The 22,666-nt window shown below is 32.6% G+C and overlaps 1 protein-coding gene across 13 annotated transcripts in view; it reads right to left on the bottom strand.

The window, feature by feature from the left end:
• NRXN1 (neurexin 1) overlaps window positions 1-22,666 on the bottom strand; it is a 1,357,693-nt gene that overhangs the window by 666,335 nt on the left and 668,692 nt on the right. For 7 of the 13 annotated variants that reach the window (XM_051975259.1, XM_051975258.1, XM_051975254.1 and 4 more), the window contains 2 exons: window positions 8,612-8,785; window positions 2,888-3,007 (listed from right to left, as the gene is read on the bottom strand). In XM_051975259.1, the coding sequence (XP_051831219.1) occupies window positions 2,888-3,007; window positions 8,612-8,785 (294 nt within the window). Of the gene's footprint in view, window positions 1-2,887; window positions 3,008-3,981; window positions 4,009-8,611; window positions 8,786-22,666 lie in introns of all 13 variants that reach the window. The other 6 variants (XM_051975251.1, XM_051975247.1, XM_051975246.1 and 3 more) reach the window with 1 other exon arrangement.

The raw sequence follows: 22,666 nt of genomic DNA on the forward strand, positions 1-22,666 counted from the left end.
CATTCTTATCAAGATAATAATCTTAACAAAAAGAAGGCTTTGTTATAAAATATTGGTTCACACTAAACTAATTCTCATCCCTAACACCCAATCTTTAAACCAAGTAGAAATTACGGCTTCCACAAAATCCACTAGAAAAAATAATTTAATCAGATCTTATATACTCCAAGAGTCCTCCAAAATCATTTTAGGGCTGCTTTGAATAGCTTTTTCTCTACTTATAAGCAAAAACCAAACAGCAATGTTATCATTGTCATCACCATTCTTATCTTTCCAAAGTAAAATTCAAACCATTTTCTCTCTAAATGAACCAAATAGGAACTTTGCTACCTAAGATTACATCATAATGCTTCTTAGAGAAAAGGATAATAAATATACATAATAAGCAAAATTGTTACAATTTTTACCTAATACATAAGCAAGAATAATATGACATGATCACATCCTAGCTTCTTACATAAATCAGGAAGATATATAAGGCAACATTTTAAGGAGTATATTCTGTAGCCAAAGGAAAAGTATTTTTATGTGAAAAGTATTGTTAACCATTTAACAGATACGTCCATCAAAACTACATATCTAGGAGGGACTTTGGTCACTAATTAAATGATGAGAAATTCAAATCTTTATCTGTTCCTGAAACCTAAGTTAAAAAGAGAGATGGGGTGATGGAACTGCTACTGTAATGATAGTGATTATCAATCTTTCGAGGACAGAGAAAAATAGACCACCATTGAAATTATTTTGAGAATTAACCTACTGATTTATTAGTTTACAAAAGTGATTTTCCCAATATCTATTATATTCACAGAGCTTTAGATCAATTTTTGCAGTATGGAATACAATGCTGAGTTTCAATAAATGCCTCAAATGTATAACTAGAAAAATATATTGAATTTTTGTAATCACTAGAATGACACAAAATGATTCTGATATATTAAACAATGAATTTCAAAATTACATTAGAGTCTTTAATTTTACTTTAATTAAACAACACCATTATTTTTCTTTACTCCTCCATATGCTACAATATTACTTTAAATAATGACCCCAATTGCTTTTTCAAAACTCAGCCCCCCCCACACTAATCCAGAAGCAAAGCTATTTAATAGAATGAGTTAAAATATGACTGCATATTGCACTGAGGGTTTTTTGTTGTTGTTGTTGTTGTTTTAAACTGGATCTGCCATTCTCTAAAAATGATAGAGCTGTCAGAGAAACAGTGGAAGTATAACTTTCATCTGAACCAATTAGCAGTGATTTGTCCATAGAAAGAATGATTTACAAGTATTTGAAGATTGCTCCAGTGCAGTTATCATTTAGTCAGTGCAAGTCATTCAGGTGAACCAAATGGTTATGGCATAATAGTTTTGCCATTGAATAGATTGATAAATAGATAAGATAGATAAATAGATAGATAGACAGAGAAACATACATAGACTCAAATACGGACTTAGGGACAAGATGTGTGATTTCACTGGTACAGGGAACTCCTAGTAAAGGATCTCCTTCTACCAATGCAAGTTAGCACTTTTCAGCAATTTCTAGACTTAGAAAGGGGATCTTAACATGGGGTCAATGGTACCCTAAAAATCCATGGATGGATTTCAAAGTGTTCATGAACTTGGATGAGAAAAAAAATCTCATTATTTTCACCAACTTCATTGATTTGTTGACTGAATGATTGCCTAGCAAATCAAATGTTGACAAGGCTTACAATATGATTATAAATTGAACTACTTTGGAAACCGTACAATGTTTTGAGACTTTCAAGAGATGACTTGAGTATAATAAATAATATTCTAAAGGCTCTCAAAATTTCATGAACATCTCTTTTTTCTCATGTTCTCAAGATATAATTGATGTCTAGAAAAATGCAGATCAGCTTTACTGACAAAGTATGCATCTTATTTTAAATGTTTCAGAGAAAAAACAGTATATTTCCTAATCATAATCAAATATCTTGAAAATGGAGGGAAAATGGGACATATTTTCAGAATCTGTTTTACTTTTTTTGGATATAAGCATTCAAAAGTACCTAACCTCAAAGGAATTTAAGGCCTCCAATTACCTAGTCTACATGACATAATTGATTCCAAATTTGACCCCCAATTTTCTACCTATAAATATTTTCATATTATAAAAATATTAAGGGGTACTAGATCAGGCATGGCAGGAACTCATTTGCAGCCAACCAAAAGTTGTTAACCTAGAAAATATTTGTTCTCAAAAACACAAAAGATAATACTTTGAATGAAATAATTCAATAAAATATTCCACAAATCAGAACTCATCTTTTTCCTAAGAAACACCATCACATCAACATAAAACAGTTTTCTTTTTAAACATCTTTCTGTAGTCCTAGTGTCTTGACTCAATAAAAACAAAATTAGACTATTATTGTAGAATGTGCTTTGGTTATATTCACACTCTTCTGGTCCTAAGGGGGAATAAAATCTAGTACTTGGTTGAAATTTAGGATAAAGAACTTGGAGGATGGAACGTAAGTCTGTTTATACAGAGAGGGAGGGAAGTGCCGAAAGAAATGTAGAGAGAAATAATGAGACCTGTCAAATGTTCACTGAAATTATAGGCCTCAGGATATAATGTTATGAAATTAAATATCACTTAATATAATGCAATTTGAAGGTTCTTTTAAAATCAGAAAAAGAAATTGTCATATTTAGGAAAGCAGAAAAAAAAGCTCTTTTCAACAAGGTTATTATCATAGCATTAGGAATGCATACAAACAGCAAGAAAAATCAAAGTTTCTTTTTCTCCTCACAGCATTTAGAAATCAATACCTTTGATTCATAATACAACATACAGACATACATATGTAATGTATACATATATAGAATTGAGAGAGAATTGGTAAAGTACTCACGGTCGTTGCATAGTGGGCCACTGAAAGAGGTCATGCTGCAGTCACAACTGAAGCCATCCCACTGCTGCAAGCATACTCCTTGGTTGGAACAGGAGTCCTCTTGGCAAGTAGTACTTGGCCCTGTAAGCAAATTCAGAGGAAACTTGCACTTTTTACTAGCAACAACCATCCCTTTTGCTTGATCTTTGCACACGAGCTAGATCACATGTAGTAGTTGCCAACACCTCAAGTTGCATGAACAAACTGTTTTTCAAAGTTATCCTTCCTACTGCTGACTTAGGAACCAAGGAGCTGCCTTGCCAAAGTTTTCTGCAGTTCCCAGAATACCACACATTTCATTAATGTCATGATTAAAAAGAAGCATACGGTTAATCCAAGAGTACCATGGCTATTCTCATTGTGGCAGCAGATAATCTCATTATACCATCAGTTGGTTCTATAAAGTATTTTGGTTTTCAGAAAATGCATTAATTTCCTCAAGCTGCATCCTCATGAATGAATAGCGGCATCATGAAAATGGGGATTAAAACTTCATGAAATTGAGATAAAGATTGGGAAAATAATGGAAGAAAGTGATGCAAAAACAAGCTACTGAGATTCCAGGAGTTACCCTGCAAAAATGGTCTGGCACCACGATACTGTTTTTTTTTGTTGTTGTTTTGTTTTATTTTTTTCTTGGCAGGTATGTTGGCAAGTATCAACTCACATGCTTTAATGATAACATGCAAATTAACAAAAATGGAAAATCTCAGTAATAATGACCTGGCATGCCCCCAAATGACATACAAATGAAAAACAAAGCTAGTCTACTTCTAAGGAACCATAAGTAGATCACTGAAAAACAAACAAAAAAAAACTGATAGATATGATCAAAGCACTAGGGCAATCACTGTACAAACATATTCAAGACTGAAAGCCTTTATGCAAATTATGCTGCAAAAGCAGGCTTAGTATAGTATGTTATATATGGAGGCAGGGAAGGAAATCTCAACCCAAACATGATCTAATACAGAAATCCAGAAACAGTTTGCGTTGGGTTCCCACTGTGCATTGTGGGGTTTCAGTCTCATTTTGATACACACAGGGCTATCTACCTTGCAAGTCAGCTTTCATCAATGCAACTTTGTCAGCAAAATTAAAAAAAAAAAGCAAAATATATTAAATGTTAGTAAGCAATACTGAAATGGGAGCAAACACAGAGAGAACATTCATACTCCAATGCATGCTGCTATAAAAGGGGAAGAAATGCCATCAAAAGCAAACAAATTAATACTAACAGCCATCAATCTTAAGGCAAGCCAGAGTGAGAAAGCAGTAATTTGCCAGTATTTTACTACAAATATAATGGTTAATTGAGCTGATGACATGTAATGAAGGAAAATTAAAAGGATCCCCCCCTTTTGGAGTGATATGAATGCATTACCAGAATGATTGCCTTGCTTGTTTGGAGGGACTGTTCAATTTGTCATTTTCAGACACAGTATGTTCTATGGTCATTAATGGGCCAATTACTCCTTCCCATCTTTTTTCCACTATCTCTTTTATCTTGCATTTCCATTTAAGTTTTAAACATGTCATGTAAACTACCCACTGCCAAATGGATTTTATTAATAGAATGTTTTACCCAATGCAAAAAATGACTATATATTTTAGGAGGAATGGATGAATAATGTGTAAAGGTCAGAAGGAAAATAATGCCATTTGGTTCTTCATGATGGAAACATCTTTGCAGGATTTCATTAAGCAGTTTGTTCCTTGGGCTGATCAGAATTGGCTTCTAGATTTGTATAAAAGGATATCTAAGGTCATTTAAAATTCATGAAAAATAAACATTTTTTATTATTTTTACCTAATTTGTTAATTATTAATGCCATTAAATTTTGCTAATTTTGGACTAAATAGGGAAGGAAATGGTTTTAATGAATGAAAACTTTATATCTTAAACTAATTTTTTTTTGGAAAAAAATAGTTGAATAACTCTTAAATACAACAAAAGAAATATAAACTAGGCTCCTCCAGGGACCAATTTTAATTAATTATTTGAAATCTAGAATAATATGTATTTATATGTAGATAGTTTTCTCTTAAGACCTGTAAAATTGTTTATCTTCTTAACTATTTTACATAAACCTCCCCTTAAGATCTTATCTGTAATATTAATTTATTTAGCAGATTCAGTTTTTATATGTAGTGCAAAGGAAAATTCTGACTCAAATTTTTTCTTAATATTTTCAAATTTTGATTTATCAGGTAACAAAGTAATGAATGTAAAATGTATTATTATTCCTCTTGTAGAGGAAAAGGCTCTAAGAAATTTACAACATTATTCTAGTTTTGTACAAGTTTTTATCAAAAGACCAAAGAAAATTGAGAACCTATAAGTGAGTTTTTTTGAGGCTATCTATGAGGACAAAATTCTTTATGTAAAATTATTATTGCGAAACTGACTGAGGATAACATTAGTTGAAAGTTATTACAGCAGCATTTTAAAGATCAATTATTGCCTAATCAAAGAATTAGAGAGTAAAGGAAAAGCCACATTTCTGCCCATTTGCTGATCTCAACAAGGACTCTATGTGTTCTTACTCATCTGGCAAGAAAGGCAAGACCAAAATTTTTAAGAAAACAATATATTTTACCAATAATTTCAAAATTGTGCTATATTATCTTTGATAAATGATAAATGATTTGAAAAATGAAAAATTACAAAGTGCCATCCAAATGTTCATCTTTTAGTCTTAAAATTAATCCTTCTATTATATCATATGGTATGAAAAGTTAGAGAAACACCAATGGATGATTCTGCTTAATTTAGTTTTTTTTTGGAAAAAAAAAAAAAAAACATTTGAAACATATTTCTATTTGATCTCAGGTACAGATAATTCAACCCAGTGTCTGACAAGAAAGAACCTATGTATCTTCTCAAATATCTTCCAGAAGTATCATGTAAACATCTGCAGGTTTTTCCACATGATCTATCCCTGAATTTATTTACACTTTCTTTACGTAATGCTCCACTTATTTTATCACTGAATTAAAGTGAGACAAGAAGTCATAAGAATTTTTGTATTAAGCACATAAGATGTCAAGGAACAAGATGACAATGTCAGGAAGGCAAATGAAAATGAGGAAGATTTCTTCCCTTCCTATATGTAAAAACTGCATCTTGGTTAGATACTAAATCAGATTGAAACTGTCATGTATTATAATTATCTAACACTATCCTCTCTTCTAGACAAAGGAAGATCAGTTTGAAATTGGTATGACCTTCTCTAGCAAAGCTTGAACCTAAGAATGGTATTAGGAAATCGTCACTAAAAGGGGTTTCCTATGATTAGAGTCCAGTAACTTTTGAATGGGAGGCTAGGAAATATTTTCATTACTAGACAGACTATGGGAGAAATATTTTCGGTAGGTGAAGCAGATATAGAATCAGTATAAGCTTTTGTCCTGATTATATCAAGTTTACAATTTTCCAAACAATTTGGAAGATGAGTGGTGCCAATTTGGTTTGGAGATTATATGAATTTCAAGATCCTAAATGCTAAGGGGAAGTTTAGAGACATCATTTCTTCAACATCAAGAATTTGATTAGCAAACACAAAAACATAATGCATGTTTCTTTGCTTATGTTTTTTAGCAGTTACAATTGATGTTATTCTTAATAGTCATAGAGCCTGGAATTAACAGTGAATTGTGCTGCAAAGCTGTTAACCTATAAATGGGAAGAAAAAAGTGTCAGGGAAAGATAGAGATTGAGAAATCAAAAGTTTGAAATATTATGAGAAAACTGGAGAAAAAATTAAGGGTCAAAAGGATTTGTTGGCCAGACATTAAAGGTATATTAGAAAGACAAAAGTAGAGAACAATGCCTCATACTGTATGCTAAAAGGATTTGATTAGGCCAGATATCTAAGGAGTCCTCAAAAGACAAATATAGGGTGGGGGGGAGGGGAACAATACCATATACCATTGAATTACTAAAAATGATTACTAGAAAAGGTTAATAAGAGACAATATGAAAACTCCTTTGAACCAGGTTACATATTATACCATTATGGCAAATAGTATAAATATTATAACTATTATAAAATCATTTCACCAGGAAGCTTTTACCCTGGTGAGTAATGAGGGAATAAAATATCTCTCTCAATTCTTCCCTCTCCTGTCTCTAGGGCAAGAGGCTATTTTAAAACTGCTTGCAGAATTCTGTCTTTTAAATCACTGCAAGTTTTCCATTAGTTTTGTTTTTGAATAGTTTTCCCATTTTTTTGAATTATGTCTTCCATTCAGTTTTATGAATTGTGTCCCTCAGCTCTAGATCATTTCCTTTATGCCTCATGTTCTATGCATTTAATCACAGGAGTTTATTCATTTGAAAGAGAGGTTTTTTTTCTTCTTTGTGCTAGCAAATTAAAAGTAAAAAAAAAAGTATATCTGGCTTGGTAAAAACTTGATATGTAAACATTTGAAATTACAAAGCATATAAACTAGTGATCATTATTCACTTCACACACACACACACACACACACACACACACACACACCACCTCCTCCCTTCCTCCTCCCCCCATACACACACTACAGGTTTCCTCTAAATACTCACCAGTGTGGTGGAAATGTGATTTTATTTAAAATAGAAGCAACTCTTTTGGAATCCATGGATTTCACAACGCCAAGTAACTAACAATTAAACCCAAAGTAATTCTATATCTAGTAATTAAACCACAAGAATGGCCCAAAGTAATACTATTTTGTTTTCAAATTGCCACATGTAAAGCAGTTAATATTTTGGTTGAGCAAAAGAGAATAGTGATACATATTCAAAGATTTAAGAATATGTATTCTTTTATTCTTTTTCCATTTACTTTAGCATGAACTTTCCTCATAAGAAACTAAAATTTCAAAAATGTCTCCAAAGTTAACAGAAATGTCCCGGGATAAGTGAATAAATTATATTTATGGATGGAAAAATGGTTAAAATAATCTGATTAGTTCAACTGAAAAAAAAAAAAAACTTTGAAATAAATGCAGGATTCAAAAAAATCTTTTACCAGGTCATTTTCTGAAGAGTATAAAAAAGACTAAATAATAGATGTGCTTGAGAAAACTTCTGAATTGGATATCATATCAGATTAATTCAGGCATGAACAAATAGTACATATAGCAGACAGTATTGACAATATTAAGAGAAAATGACAATATAGTCACATATCCAATGGAGACAGAGGATCTGAGAAATTATTTTCTAACTCTAGCCTCTTGGAAGGGGTATTTAAAATAATGTGCTCTGTCTGATTCATGACTTCTAATGTAAATATACAAGCATTTACTTTGTTTGTTTGTTTGTTTGTTTTTTCATCCTCAGAGACAATGATTTTCTATTCTAAAGTGAGGTGAGTTATAAGTGAAAGATAGCAATAATTAGGTGAAGTTTAAAATAATTCTTTACAGAAAACATAAGAATGGAAATTGATAATATGTGAAATATGTAATTCCTAATGAGGTATAAGCATTTATTTGTATTGGGTTTCCAAAAAGCTCAAAGTTTAAGTTGATGTAATGATAAGAAAAGTAAAGAAAAAAATACAAAAGGTTTTCTATCTGTCTCTCTCTGATGAGCAAAGAAAGTGAAGGGAGAGCATATGCAAAGAGATTTTCCTGTATAATTGTTTTCTATATTATAATAGAAATTTCTAGTGTGTGAAAATGGAGATGTCATACCTTCACATCCTCTTTCTATCTGTCCGTTGCAAAAAAGAGCATCAGAGATAAGGTCAGGGAGCCGTCCATTTAAATCCACTGATGCCAGGCAGCCTTGAAAACCTTCCTTTGCATGGACTAATTTTGGCAATGATTTGTACATCTCTTTGGCAACTCCTCCTATATACAAGTCACCTGTGGATAGAAAAAAAAATGACTTAGAAGGAAGCAAGGGATAATTGACTCTAAAATAGAGATGGAGAGGTAGAGAATAAAAAAAAAAAAAAACTTATCCTTTACTTGTAAAATCAACACAAATATTTGGATTTTGGCTTTTTTCCAAGTGTGCCAACATTACAATATTCAGATAATTCCTCTCATGCCTACAGAACCATCAAAAATGGCTACAAAGATTCCATGAAGGTGACATTATTGAAAGATGATAATTTGATTAACAAGTCTCAGTCTTAAAAGATCTTTTATTTATGAAATATGTTTAGTGTCTAAATCCAATTTTCTTGTTACATCTCAATTCATTTTCTTTTTTTTTATTTTGCAGACTTAACCACCATCCCAATAATATTTTGTGTATATCTGAAGATTGTTGTGTCCTGCCTCAGACCTCACTTCTATTTAGTTACAATTTCTTTATCTACTCTTTAAAACCTGAAATCCTTTTTCTCTTCATCTGTCTCTCAATTTCCTTGCTTTCTTTTAAGAATCAGTTCAAAATCTACTTTCTATAGGAAATCAGTTGGTTCTTATAGGTGCTTAATCAGATAGCTTTTTCCTTAGTGGAATATGCTCTTTTTGAGGGCAGGGACTTCTAAGGATATGGAATAGGAATAAAAATCCATCTTTCTTTTGTATCCCCATGGATTAGTAGAGTCATTTGCACATATTTAATGCTTGTTGACATTCTAACCGCTTTCTTATACTACTGCAGTTTACACAGATCTTAAATTAACAACTTCACTTTTTATTTATTTGTATGCTATTTTCCACATGTATGTCTTTAGATTTTATATAAGACCTATATGTATGTATATGTGAGTAAACATATTCGTATATGTATGCTTATCTATATATTTTTTTCTGATGATACAGTATACTTATTAAGAAATAGGCTATGATTGAGTTTTTTTTCTTACCTCTCAAAGCTTAAATTTTGTACTGTGATCAATCAATAAATCTGATTTATGGGTGTTTTAGGAAATGTTTATTCTTTGTGATATGCTTTATTTATGCTATATTTTATATTATTCTGTTTTTAGGTGCTCACTTTTCTAACTTTATAGTTAATTGTAATGAAGGTTCATAGGATCATTATTAAAAGATCAGAGATTTGGACCAGGAAGAGACCTTGGATGTTATCTAGTGCAAACCGTTAGTTTTACAGAGAATTAGTGAGATCCAAAGAAGTTTTAATTATTTGTTTGGGGTCACAGTGGTAATAAGTAGTGAAGCTAGCATTTGAACCTAGATCCTTTAATTCCAAACCCCCCAGCAATGTTTTACTTCATTCCATTTTCTTAGGGTACTTCCTGAACCACTTCCTCATTATTATCAATCATACCACATATCATGTCCTGAATAGAATTCAGCCCTGGAGCCTCATTCTCCTATTTATGATGATCTCTCCTATTTCAGGAATGTTTTACTCTAACTACTTCATCCCCTCTACTCTGACCTAATCTTCAACAATTTAATTGATAACAACCTCCTTGCCTCATTATTGCCTTTCATCCCTACACTGCCCTTTTCCCTAGCTCTCACTCCATGGCATTATCACTCTGATTTTCTGGACCAAAATGACTCCTTCCCTATACATACTGCTTTCCTAATTAGAAGGCAAGATCTCTGAGGGCAAGGCCTTTGTTTATATCTCCAGAACTTAGCAGTCTTTGGTTTATGGTAAGCATTTAATAAATACCTTTTTCATTCTTTCTATTGCACTAATTTACACACCTATTGCTGCTTTGAAATGATCACACCCAACTTATTTCATTGTCATTTATCTCTATTGCTTCAGCTACTGGTGAAAATCAGACCAAGGAAGGATAGTCTTGGAATTGTGCTGCAATATATTGATTACACACACTTCATTTACCCAGCATAATATATCTATGTCCCATAATTCCCTTTTTTTGCTTTCCCTAATTTACTGGAAGCAATTCCTAGGATGGGCTGATTGTAGAGAACCTAAAATCTGGAAACCAGGAAGAAGTTATTGAATATATGTTAGAAGTAAACAAATAGGAGAACATACAAGAGTGGCAGTAGTAAAGAGTTAGGGAGTAATTTGAGCTATAATAGACAATGGCAAAACTTTATAACCGAAGAGATATGTGAGGTAAAGTGCACAGAAGAATAAGAGAAACTTTCAAAGTGATTCTGGTTTTGTATTATCTCTAGATTAAAATATATTAATTCTGGTATTTACATTATCTATAATCTGACTTTATCCTGCCTTCCCAGCTTTATTTACTATTTCACTCACTTGATGTTCTAGCAAAACTGGCCTTCTAAATGTATCCTAATTTTGCCATTCCACATTCTGTCCTTGAATCTTACCGTGAGCTATCCTCTATATTTGTAATAAATTCCCATTGTTCCTCAAACTCTCAGATTCTTCAACATCACTTAGGACTTAAACATGGAAATAGAGTTATCAAGGAGCATTTAAGAGGTCAAGTCCAGTAAGCTACTAGTATTAGGAACCTGGAGTTGAATTATAGTTTAGATGTTGTTTAAATGTCTAAGAGAAAGTGAATATAATTGAATCTAAATGGAAATGTCCAAGTATGATTTTAGAGCAGTGGAAATTATTTTAATTCCTATTAGTGATTTTAACAATATTAATTATTAATCTTAATTATGTAATTCATATTATTAATATCTAGATTTTTTATTCATAACTCCTTAAGGGATACCATATTTCTTAAATGTCTTTTATTTTAATTTTTTAAAGTTCCCCAAAAGGGCAATCACTTAGAGGACATAGAGATAGTATTCTAGTAAAACTCAAGGTAGCAAAAGAAATAAGAAAGCAAATAAAACAGGCATTTGCAAAAAACTCTCCTATCACTGTTTGAGGAAAAGACTATCATGGTGCATAATTCCTTCTGTTTCTTCTGACTGTATTGTAAATTGTGTCAGTGCTAGAATTCATCAGATTTTCTAATGAAATTGATATTCAAGAATTGGTACACTAAGAAATTTCTCTCAACTCTAACTGTGGCTAGAAATTTAAAAAATATATATATTATGCTCCCTTGGCTAATTGTGAAATGCTATTTCAGCAGGAAGAGCTTCACTTTTTTCCTCTTGGGAACAATCAATTCATACTCTGACGTTTAGAATTTCATCGCCTCCAATTTAATCTCCTTTTGCATAACTATATATGAAGTGAATAAGCAGAAGAACAATTCTAAGTAAGGTACTGCCTTATATCCATCGCAAAAGCTTTATTTGAAGGGAAGAAAGTAAAATTTCTTTTAAAAATAAGTAAGATAGAACATTCTCTGAGCACCCAAAAAGGAAGCAGATATTTGAAATAAGTAGGTCTTAGTAATATTGCTTGTTCTCATTTATTAAGAAGAGAAAATAAAACTACTGTTTCCTTCAATTATTTAAAGGAATCATGTTGGTCTACTAAAAACAAAAGTATAGGTGAAATTAATTTCCCCCTTATAATTCTATAATTAAGAGACCCAATGTAGAGTTTAAGAACAACCAATGGATCTAAACAATTTAGGAATAAATGGTCATTTAATTGAATGGGAAAATTCCTAAATTCAGAACATATGAAACATTCAATATTGAGGATAAAGCAAAGCTGATCCTTCAAATCGTGCCTCATTCTATGAACAAAAATCACACAAAAACCATTCACAGCCCCAGTTCTAAGGTTTCAAAAGGCTGTTTTGACTGTGCATGAAATTAGAAGGTCAATGTATAGTGAATCCCAGATTGTTTTAAAAATGGATTTATAGGATCATAAATTTAGATCATAAATCATAGAAATGAGACCTTTATAGAGACTATAAAGTGGCACCACACTCAAACCTCTTCATTTCACAAATGAGGAAGTTAAGTCATGAAAAGATTTAAAAAATTTCCCAGGGCCACCTAGTATTACACAGGATCATGAAAGATCAAACAAGCATTTATTGAACACCTACCATGTGTCAGGTACTATACTAAGAACTTAACAAACATTATGTCAATCCTGAAAACAAGTCTGACTTGTACAAAAGAAAGAAGGAAAGGGAATAAGTATATATATATATATATATATATATACACATTACATATTTATATAGTTATTTTGCTGCACAAGAAAAATCAGATTTAGAAATAAGGTAAAAATAACCTGAAAAGGAAAATAAAAATGTGAGTGAAAAAAAAAAAAAAAAAACACAGAGAGAGGAAATGCAATGTTGTGGTCCACACTCATTTCCCATAATTCTTTCACTGGGTGTAGATAGTTCTCTTCATTATTGAATAACTGGAACTGATTTGCTTCATCTCATTGCTGAAGAGAATCACATCCATCAGAATTGATCATCATATAGTATTGTTGTTGAAGTGTATAATGATCTCCTGAAATTCATGTAAGTCTCTCCAGACCTTTCTGAAATCATCCTATTGGTCATTTCTTACAGAACAATAATATTTCATAACATTCATATACCACAATTTATTTAGCCATTCTTCAACTGATGGGAATCCATTCAATTTCCAAGCATTGCCACAAACATTTTTTTGTGCTAAGTTCTTTAGAAAAAATATCTCCCAACAGTGATCTCAACTTATTGACCCTCACAACAATACTGTGAGGTGGGTGCTACTATGATCTCAAATTTTACTGAGACAGAAGTTGAGTATTGCTCATGTCACACAATTAGCAAATGTCTGGCTAGATTTGAACTCTGATCTTTTTGATTTCAGGCTTAGAGATCTAACCATTCTGCCACTTTTCTGCCCCACAGGGTTTGAAAATGTGATATCTCAATGCAAAATTCAGTGCCCTATTCCCTATACCAAGCTGGGTTTTTTAGTAGCTGTTCTTTATCCTTCATGTATCTTAAAATGAGCTTTCTTGTCCCTCCATGCTTTGGATAGGTATTACAATGGCACAAGAGAAGAAACATTTAAGGGTAGATAATCAGATTATATAGTTAAGTATGGATTATAAGAACTAGAAGAAACAGTAGGGATCAATTGAGAGCCATTATGTCATAGAAATGGAAGAGACTAAGCAACACATGGTTATTTCATTCTTGTGCTCTAGAGCACACACACACACACAGAGACAGACAGAGCTCTTCTATATCTGATCTCTTTAGTTTAAAGCTTTTGATACATATTTAAAGGCACATCCTTCTGAGAGAAGTAAAACTTTAAGCTGTTTACAACTTACACATTAAGGTAAAAGGATTTTGGATCATCCTACACAGGCTTTGAAGGAGAAAGAGTATAGAATGCTAAGTACCATGTCAAACAGTAAAGAAAGGAGATCAGGGATATTGCTGGTTGGCTGAGGGCACTGAAGACAGTTCTCCACTTTATCATATTACTTCTAAATGCTATGAAGCACTCAGATATATTTAGAAGGAAAGATCAGAGTCTTCTGTATATGATATGAGTGAATGTTTTTCTTCATCAGAGCTCCTCTCTATTCGACTAGCATCACTGAGATAATAAAACCTCAAAACTGGATTAAAAACAAAAGAATGTTCACAATCTTCTCTACCTGTTATTAGTAGCAAAGGATGAATTCAGTACAATTCTTTGATGAATGATGATGGCAGGGCTGGCTGACAGACTACAATTGGTACCCAGACCAAAGAAAACTATTTCCTTTTTACCTTTTAATTTTTATACTTTCCTCTCTTTGACATATGCTATATAGCATAAACACTGGCCTACTTGCAGTTCTTTGAACCTAACAGTCCATCATTTATCTCCTTTAATAACTGTCTCCTATTCAAGAAATCGTCTATTCTCTTACTCCATGTCTTTCTTACCCTGATTTTTTTTCAGGGCTCAGCTCAAGTTTCATCTACTTCACAAAGTTTTTTGTAGTCACCCCAGGTGCTAACACTTTCTTTTTCCTGAGTCCCTTCTGTCTTCTCTATATATCTTATATTTACCTAAATGTCTATGTTATTTTTCCTAATAGAATATAAGTTCATTGAAGAGTTTTTAAATTTATTTTTATTTTCAATTCTTAATGTAGTCTTGGTACCTATTAAGTGCTTAATATATGCTTACTGACGAGTTTATTATTTTTTTCCAATACAATGATTAAGGAAGCACTAAGGTTCTAATTATCTCTTTTTCTTCACATTCATCATCTAAATCTGTGGCATATGAAAATCTGGATGAGTCTATCTTTTTATATTTTTTTCTATTGGAGATTACCTTCATCTACTCCACCTATATTCAGAGAGAATTACAATATTTCCTCTCTTATACAAATAATCTTTTGCTGAAAGGCCAAAGCCAATCAAATTCATAGAGGTTGACATGGAAGACCCAGGACCTCAATTCTTTTTGAAGAGCCTTTCTGAGAACTGTTTACAAAAATGTTATAGCAATTTCATTTATTTTTATCATCATTCCCTGTTCTTCTAAGGAGCAGAAAATATTTTATAGGCTTTGCTATAGCCTAGATTGTCCATGGCCTAAAGACAAAAGTACTATTGTCAACAAACATTTATCTAGCTCAATGGCCACTCCAGCTATATATTATTTTCCTATTTCATTTTTCTCCAAGTGTTTAAAAGCATCTTATAGTTGTTAGTTTGTCATATTTCTAGGACAACTATATAATTTCAATAAAATTAGATTTATCATTGCACAATCATTATTTGTATTTTAAAATGTACTGTTTATCATTCTGTTGATAGGTATATAAAATCATTGAAATTGACCCAATTATCATTTTAATAGCTATCCTTACTACATATTAGCACTAGAAAAGATTATTTGTTCCAGTTAGAATGATCCGTTTTTGTCTCCTACAAAACTCTGAATATTCCTGCCTCTGGACAGGGAAATCTCCAAAATAAAGCTGAGTTATAGTTCTTGTATAAGTTTTCCAAAATGTAACAAGGTCCCTAACTCCCTCTTTCATTTAGTACATATTAAACAGAACATTTTGGAATTGGTTAGTACTTCACTGTCCATCTAATTCAGGGGCCCTTAACATTTTGTTAAGCCATGGAACTTATGATAATCTAGGGAAACCCACTCATAACATGCAGGGCTCATTCAATGTAAGGAAACCTATCAGCATAATTGATCATATCAAGAACAAAAACACAAAAGTCATGTGATTATCTCACTAGATGCAGAATGAGCTTTTGTCAAAATAAAAGTCATTCCTATTAAAAATATCAGAAAGCATGGGAATAAATAAAGCTTTCATTAAAATGATAAGTAGCATTATATATGATGGGGATAAGTTAGAAGTCTTTCCAATAAAATTAGGGTGAAGCAATGAAACAATGATACTAATTGTCACCACAATTATTCAATGATGTATTAGAAATGTTAGCAATAAGAGAAGAAAGAGAAATTGACAAAAATAGAGTAGGCAATGAGGAAACAGAATTATTACTCTTTGCTGATGATATGATAGTATACTTGAAGAATCAACTAAAAAACTACTTGAAATAATTAGCAATGTTAGCAGAACTGAAGTACAAAAATAAATATAAACCACTAGCATTTCTACATATTATCAACCAAGTCCAGCAGCAAGAAAGAGAAAGAGAAATTTAATTTAAAATAACTCTTGACAATATAAAATACTTGGGAGACTACCTGCCAAGACAAATCCTGGAACTATATGAACGCAATTATAAAACACTTTTCACAAAAATCAAGTCAGATAAACAATTGGAAAAAAATAATTTCTCATGGGTAGGCTGAATCAATATAATAAAAATAACAATTCTACCTAAATTAATTTACTCATTCTGTGCCATATCGGTTAAACTACCAAATACTATTTTATAGAGCTAGAAAAGATAATAACAAAATTTATCTGAAAGAACAAAAGATTAAGAATGTCATGGGAATTAATTTTTTAAAAATGTGAAAAAGGTGGCTTAGCTGCATCAAATCCCAAACTGTATTAAAAGGTGCTAATCGTCAAAGTAAAGATTCAAAGATGTTATAGAAGCAAATGATGCTAAGAATAATAGCATTTCATAGGACTTTGCAGTTTGCAAACAATTTTGCATATATTATTTCATTTGATACTCACAGAAACCTCTTACAGTAGTTACTGTTATAACCTTTATTTTGCAGATAAGGAAGCTAAGACTTACATATATTAACTGTGTTGCTCAGCATCACACAGCTACTAAGTGTCTCAGTCAGAATTCAAACTCTCATCTTCCTGACTCCCCAAGTCCAGCACTTTATATGCTTTGTTCTTTTCTAACTGCCTCTAATGATTTGTCCACAATCATATAGTTTATGTGTCAGTTCCAGGTTTCTTATTCAAATCTCTTGGCTCTTGGTTGCTTTGTCAACTATAGCATGTTTCCGTATGTTTTTATCTCTTTGTGGACCTGTTTGTTTCCTAGGGATAGGGATTCATCTGTATCCACAGAATGGAAGAAATGTAACTTCTCCACCCAGACTTTATCCAGTTCACATGACTGTGCCTCTGATTATCACAATGGTTTTGCCACCTGAAATTATTAAGCTCTAGTTGTGGCAATAGGAGGGCACCAGATTAGTCACTAGAAGACCCTTAACTCTTACTTTTGGACCAACCTTCAGTGTCTCAGGAAGTTTTTTCCCCCTCCTTTCTGATTATAGTTTGGTTGTCTTTCCTCTGACAGTGGCTGGCATCCATCATTCTAGCATTGACTGGGAGTCAGGGGAGTCAAGATACTAATATCTGAAAATATCATTGAGACCACTTAATAGAAAATGTTAATGTACCCTCAGCCAAGTGACATGGGATTGCTTGGGGACCTTGGCAATCAAAATCAAGGGTTGCAGCAGCCAAAGTCATGAGACACCGCTCAATAATGACTTGTAAATTTTATGATACAAGTGGATTGTTTGTTCCTCTCTACTTCTATAAATCTCGGGAAATTCCTGGAGAGTCTTGGCTAAGTTGGGAGAGCAATTGTAATAAGTGTCAGCAAGTGTCCAGAAAAGCTACAGCATATTCTAAAGGTAACTGGGGCTTCACCTTCATGCCAACTGTGTAATCTTATGAAGACGGAGTCAATTTGCTTCTATAATATTAAATATTAGGCACCAAAACATTGAAGAGTGCAGCAGAAGTCTTATTATAGTAAAATTAGATTTTTGATCCAGCTGCCAAATTGCAGCTGCCTACCACAGAGAGATTAATCTGCCTCCTGCATACATCTAGGGGTCAAGCTAATACTCCAATCATAGGCAAAAGCCCTACTGGTTTCCAATCAGTGGGAGTCTGGTTTATAGACTGACTTGACTCCGGTGAGATATTGGTTGAGACCTTAAGATTCTTCTGCTCTGTATGGAAAACAATTTGAAAGTTATTAATGGAAATTATGTATATGCTTACACAGAATATGCTTCCAAAGTTCTGAAGTTCCTGGCTTAGATTGAAAAACCTTTGGTAGAAAAATGTCCTAACTTAGGGATTTGGCAGGGTGGGAGGGAAAGGGATGAGATTCTTTGATTTTTCAAAATCATTAAGAGTCTTCTTGATTACCTGGGATCTGCCATAAGCATTGTGTTAGAAAGATAAAGTAAAAGTCATTTAGACTGATAAGAACAAAATGCATTTAAAACTGAAGCAGTCTGTTTGTCCAACAGACTGTGAGGGAAAGTTGGTGGGGCATGCTAAATAGTAAATAATAAAATCTAATTTGCTAGGGTAATTCATCTCCTGTAGAATCGACTATATGCCAATTATTCTGCAGCAGATGGGGTGAGGAGTTCAAGCATACCAAATTCATATTGAGCAGCCTCCATCTTATTGCTTCTATAAATTTATATATACTTGAAAACAGAGACTAAAATATTTTCAGCCCTTTTATGTCTCACCACCCCTTTTGATTTTGTCACCTTTCCACTAACAATTTTGCCATCATCATATATTCCTCTCCATCCCTTTGGCATATAATGGAATCAATAATCTACAGACTTATAATTGGAATTCTAGAAGTTCAACTCAATTTAATTCAACAAAATCTCTTAAGTATTTGCAATATGAGATGAATGATTTTGATGGATGTATTTAGAAATTTCTTTAATGAAGATTCATACTAATAAGGAAATCATGAAACAGAGGCAATCCCAATTCATAAGATTCTTTCTTATGTTCTCATGTATTTCTATGAAAGTATCTGGTTTTCTCTCTTCCACAATAATCAATATCTATTTTGGATAGAAAAATGATACATAAGATGTAGAAGCATAGACTTTTCCTATGATAATGACCTGTTCAAAAAAATTGGCCTTTCTGTAACTACCAGTATTCTCAGATGTACAGAACAGAAAAGATAAAATCCATCACTGGGTTTCTAGTAGCTTTAAAGAACAAAGAGGTATAAGTAATGCAAAGAAGTCTGCAGGCAACGTGCAAAGCCTCTGCAGGATAATATAAATGGATGCAAGTTTACATATTGTTGTGCAAACTTTCTAGCATCTTCTAAACATCAACCCCATCAATGCCAGAAAGATGTAATACTCTCATTTGGGTCATTTCATAGAATCAGGTTGGAATGGTTCTCCTGAGCTTATATATGAATGCTTTCTCCATCTTAAGTTAAATGATCCATGAAAAAAAATGCAAATAATTAATTACAAACACAAAAAAGGTAGAAGGTGTGAAAGGAGAAGAAATTCCGTTTCATGACTGATTGAGGGAAGATAATATATTGAGATGGCTTGTTTTTTTTTTTTCCCCTGTGGCATCAACAATAATTGGGAGATGGCAGAAAGTTCAATTACATTGTTTGGATGATTAATTCATTTGCCAAATTTCAAATATTCTATCAACAAATTTTAAGTGTCTGTTATTACAACAGTAGGCACTGGAGACTGAGGGAGGAGGGCACAAAACCTCCATATGATACTATCCCTCCCCACAAAGTGGATTGAGCCAAGTTGGGACATAAGACATTTACAGGACATAATCATTTAGTGAATAATGAGGTACTTAACTTGGTGGCAATGGCTGTTTGTGTAATGGGTTCAGAATAATAACTACTCACATTTATATTGTCTGCCTTTAACGGTTTACAAAGAGATATTTGCCCGATAATGAATTCTATCAAAAAATACATTCCCCTGCCCACCATATTTTAAACTTATTTTGTATGTACTTATTCATATATTGTCTTTCCCCAATAGAATGAAAGCTTTTTGAAGGCAGGAACTATTTCATTTTTGCCTTTGAAGCCCCAGCACCTACCACAGGGCATGGAAAGTAATGAAGGAAAGAAGAAAGCATTTGTATCCACCTAACAGACACTTTATAGGTTGGAGCAAAGTAGCACAGTGGCTAGAGCATTAAGCCTGGAGTCAGGAAAAGTTGAGTTTAAATACAAACTTAGAATCTTACCAACTATATGATCCTGGCCAACTCAAACTCTACTTGCCTCAGTTTTCTCACCTGAAAACTAGAAATAATAACTATTTTTCAAAGTTGCCATGACAATCTAATGAGATAATATTTGTAAACTGCCTGGTATATAGTAAGCATTATATAAATGTTATTACTATATGTCAGCTATGGTACTAAGTGCTTTACAAATATTATCTCTTTTGATCCTCATAATAGCTGAAAAATCTTGTAAGCTGAAAAAACTGAGCAAAGGTTAAATGATACATGGCATAGGAGCTGCCTAATAAATGCTTGTTGGTTGATAGATTGAAGTAATGTCATGCAAATATTAAAATTTCTGCTTTATAGGTGAGAAAAGTCTTTCAGAGAAGGTTGTGATATGGTAATGGTGAAAAAAAAAAACAACTTTCAAAGTTGAGTTTTAAATGCACGTCTCTCTGATTCCAAGTTTATTACTTTGGCCATCACATTATGCTATCCTCAACTCTTTGCTCCAGATATACTTTGATTGATTCATTATTTCCTGTTTGTGGATACAGGTATAATGTATATGAGAATTCATGCCTTCTCATTTTACACTATTTTCAAATTCATGTTTTCCTGAAAATCCTTCACATGGTATTCCAATCTGTAGCAATGTGTTCTCTTGACATTATACAGATATCAAAAGAACAAATGGCCTCTCTATAGGTTTCCCCTTGATCTCACCACAAAATCTGCCTACCACTCATTTCTACATGGAAGTATTTTATGTTGCTTCTTTTACACAGTTCTCAACTATTTGTTTATTGCAATCTAGTGAAGTTCACTATATGTATACTATATGCATTACTATCATCCTTTCAGTGGCTCCCAACTGAATTATTTGGAAATGGAGTGCCTATGTCTTTTAAACCATAAAGCATTATTAGAATAATGATCGTTGAAAAGATAGGCCTTTTTCTTCAGGAAAAATTCTGAGGTCATTAAATCTGCTGTATGGTTTATAAAGAGCAATTTAAATTATTTCCTCCTTCCTTATATTCAATGTTGGGACTGAATTATTACCCTTGCAACCTCGTCTGACCAAGATTTATGGAATATGGATCATATCTGGATTGTTTAACAGGATTAAAAAATCTATACCTATCTAAACCGATGATTCAAATAACACATTCAATCTATCAGTCTATTTCTTGATGCATCTAACTGGATAGATAGTTTCTGTAGTGCTTAGAACAATAAATGGATAATACACTACTAGGTTTTTAACCCAAAGAGATTTTTTAAAACTGGAGGAAGGACCTGTATGTACAAAAATATTTATAGCAACTCATTTTATCCTGGATAAAAACTGGAAATGAGGAGGTGCCCATTGGTTGGGGAATGGCTAAACAATATATGATTATAATGTTTTATTATTGGGCTACAAGAAATAGTAAGCAGGATGATATCAGGAAATATCTGGAAAGACTTACATGAACTGATACAGAATGAAGTGAGCTGAACAGCAATAATCCATAAGTAACAACTGTGAATGACAGCTATTCTCAGCATTACACTGATCAAGACAGTCTCAAAGGATTTAAGATGAAAAATACCATCCATCTTCAGAGAAAGAGCTGATGATATCTGAATACAGATTTTCTTTCTTTATTTTTTTTAAATTTCCTTCTAGAAAATGGCTAATATGGAAAGGTTTTACATGATCATACATATATAACTCATGTCAGATTGTTACCTTCTCTGAGTGGGAAGATAGAAAAGATGCAAGTCAAAACTTCTAAAAAATGTCAAAATTGTTTTAATATTTTATTAGTGAAAATAAAATATAGTTTTATAAAAAAAAAAAAGAAGAGTGGCTAGGACATAGTTGGCATTTAATTAATGGTTTTGGTTACTTTATATCTAACTCTTAGACATATAAATATATGTATGTATGTATATGTATAGCCACAAAAAGCATAATTGTACACTATTAAATATAATCCTCATGCTTAAGAATGTTGTTAGTCTCCTCCTCAGATAGGTTGGCCTACACCCAAATATTATGAATTTGAATAGTTTTTCTATAGAGGCAGGGAACAAATGGTATCTTGATCTAAAAGAAATTTAAACCAGAAATTCGGCATCTCATTGTGAATCTCCATTTCTTTGGCAACTAGAAAAAAAAATAATTCTAACTGGAAAATGAACATGGAGCAGTCATATCTGGTCTGGGAATGACTTTCTTGGATTGTAGAACTTGGGTAATTTGTTTTGATGATGAGGGTTTGCCAAGGCCCAGCATCATTACTTAAGGACTAGTTCCACTTCTCCAAAGCAGATAGCTCAGAGAAGGGTGAGAAGTAGTTGATGTTTCCACCGATGCAAAAGAGAAGTGATGATACAAGATAGAAACAAAGGTTGTATAAGACTGGGGAAGAAATAAATGTATATGTCTTAGAGATTGCTTAATTTGGGTGTGCTTTTTTGACAGATGAGACATGGATTCCCTTGGA

The sequence above is a fragment of the Antechinus flavipes genome, chromosome 2 (genome assembly GCF_016432865.1).
Source record: "Antechinus flavipes isolate AdamAnt ecotype Samford, QLD, Australia chromosome 2, AdamAnt_v2, whole genome shotgun sequence".
Taxonomy (NCBI): domain Eukaryota; kingdom Metazoa; phylum Chordata; class Mammalia; order Dasyuromorphia; family Dasyuridae; genus Antechinus; species Antechinus flavipes.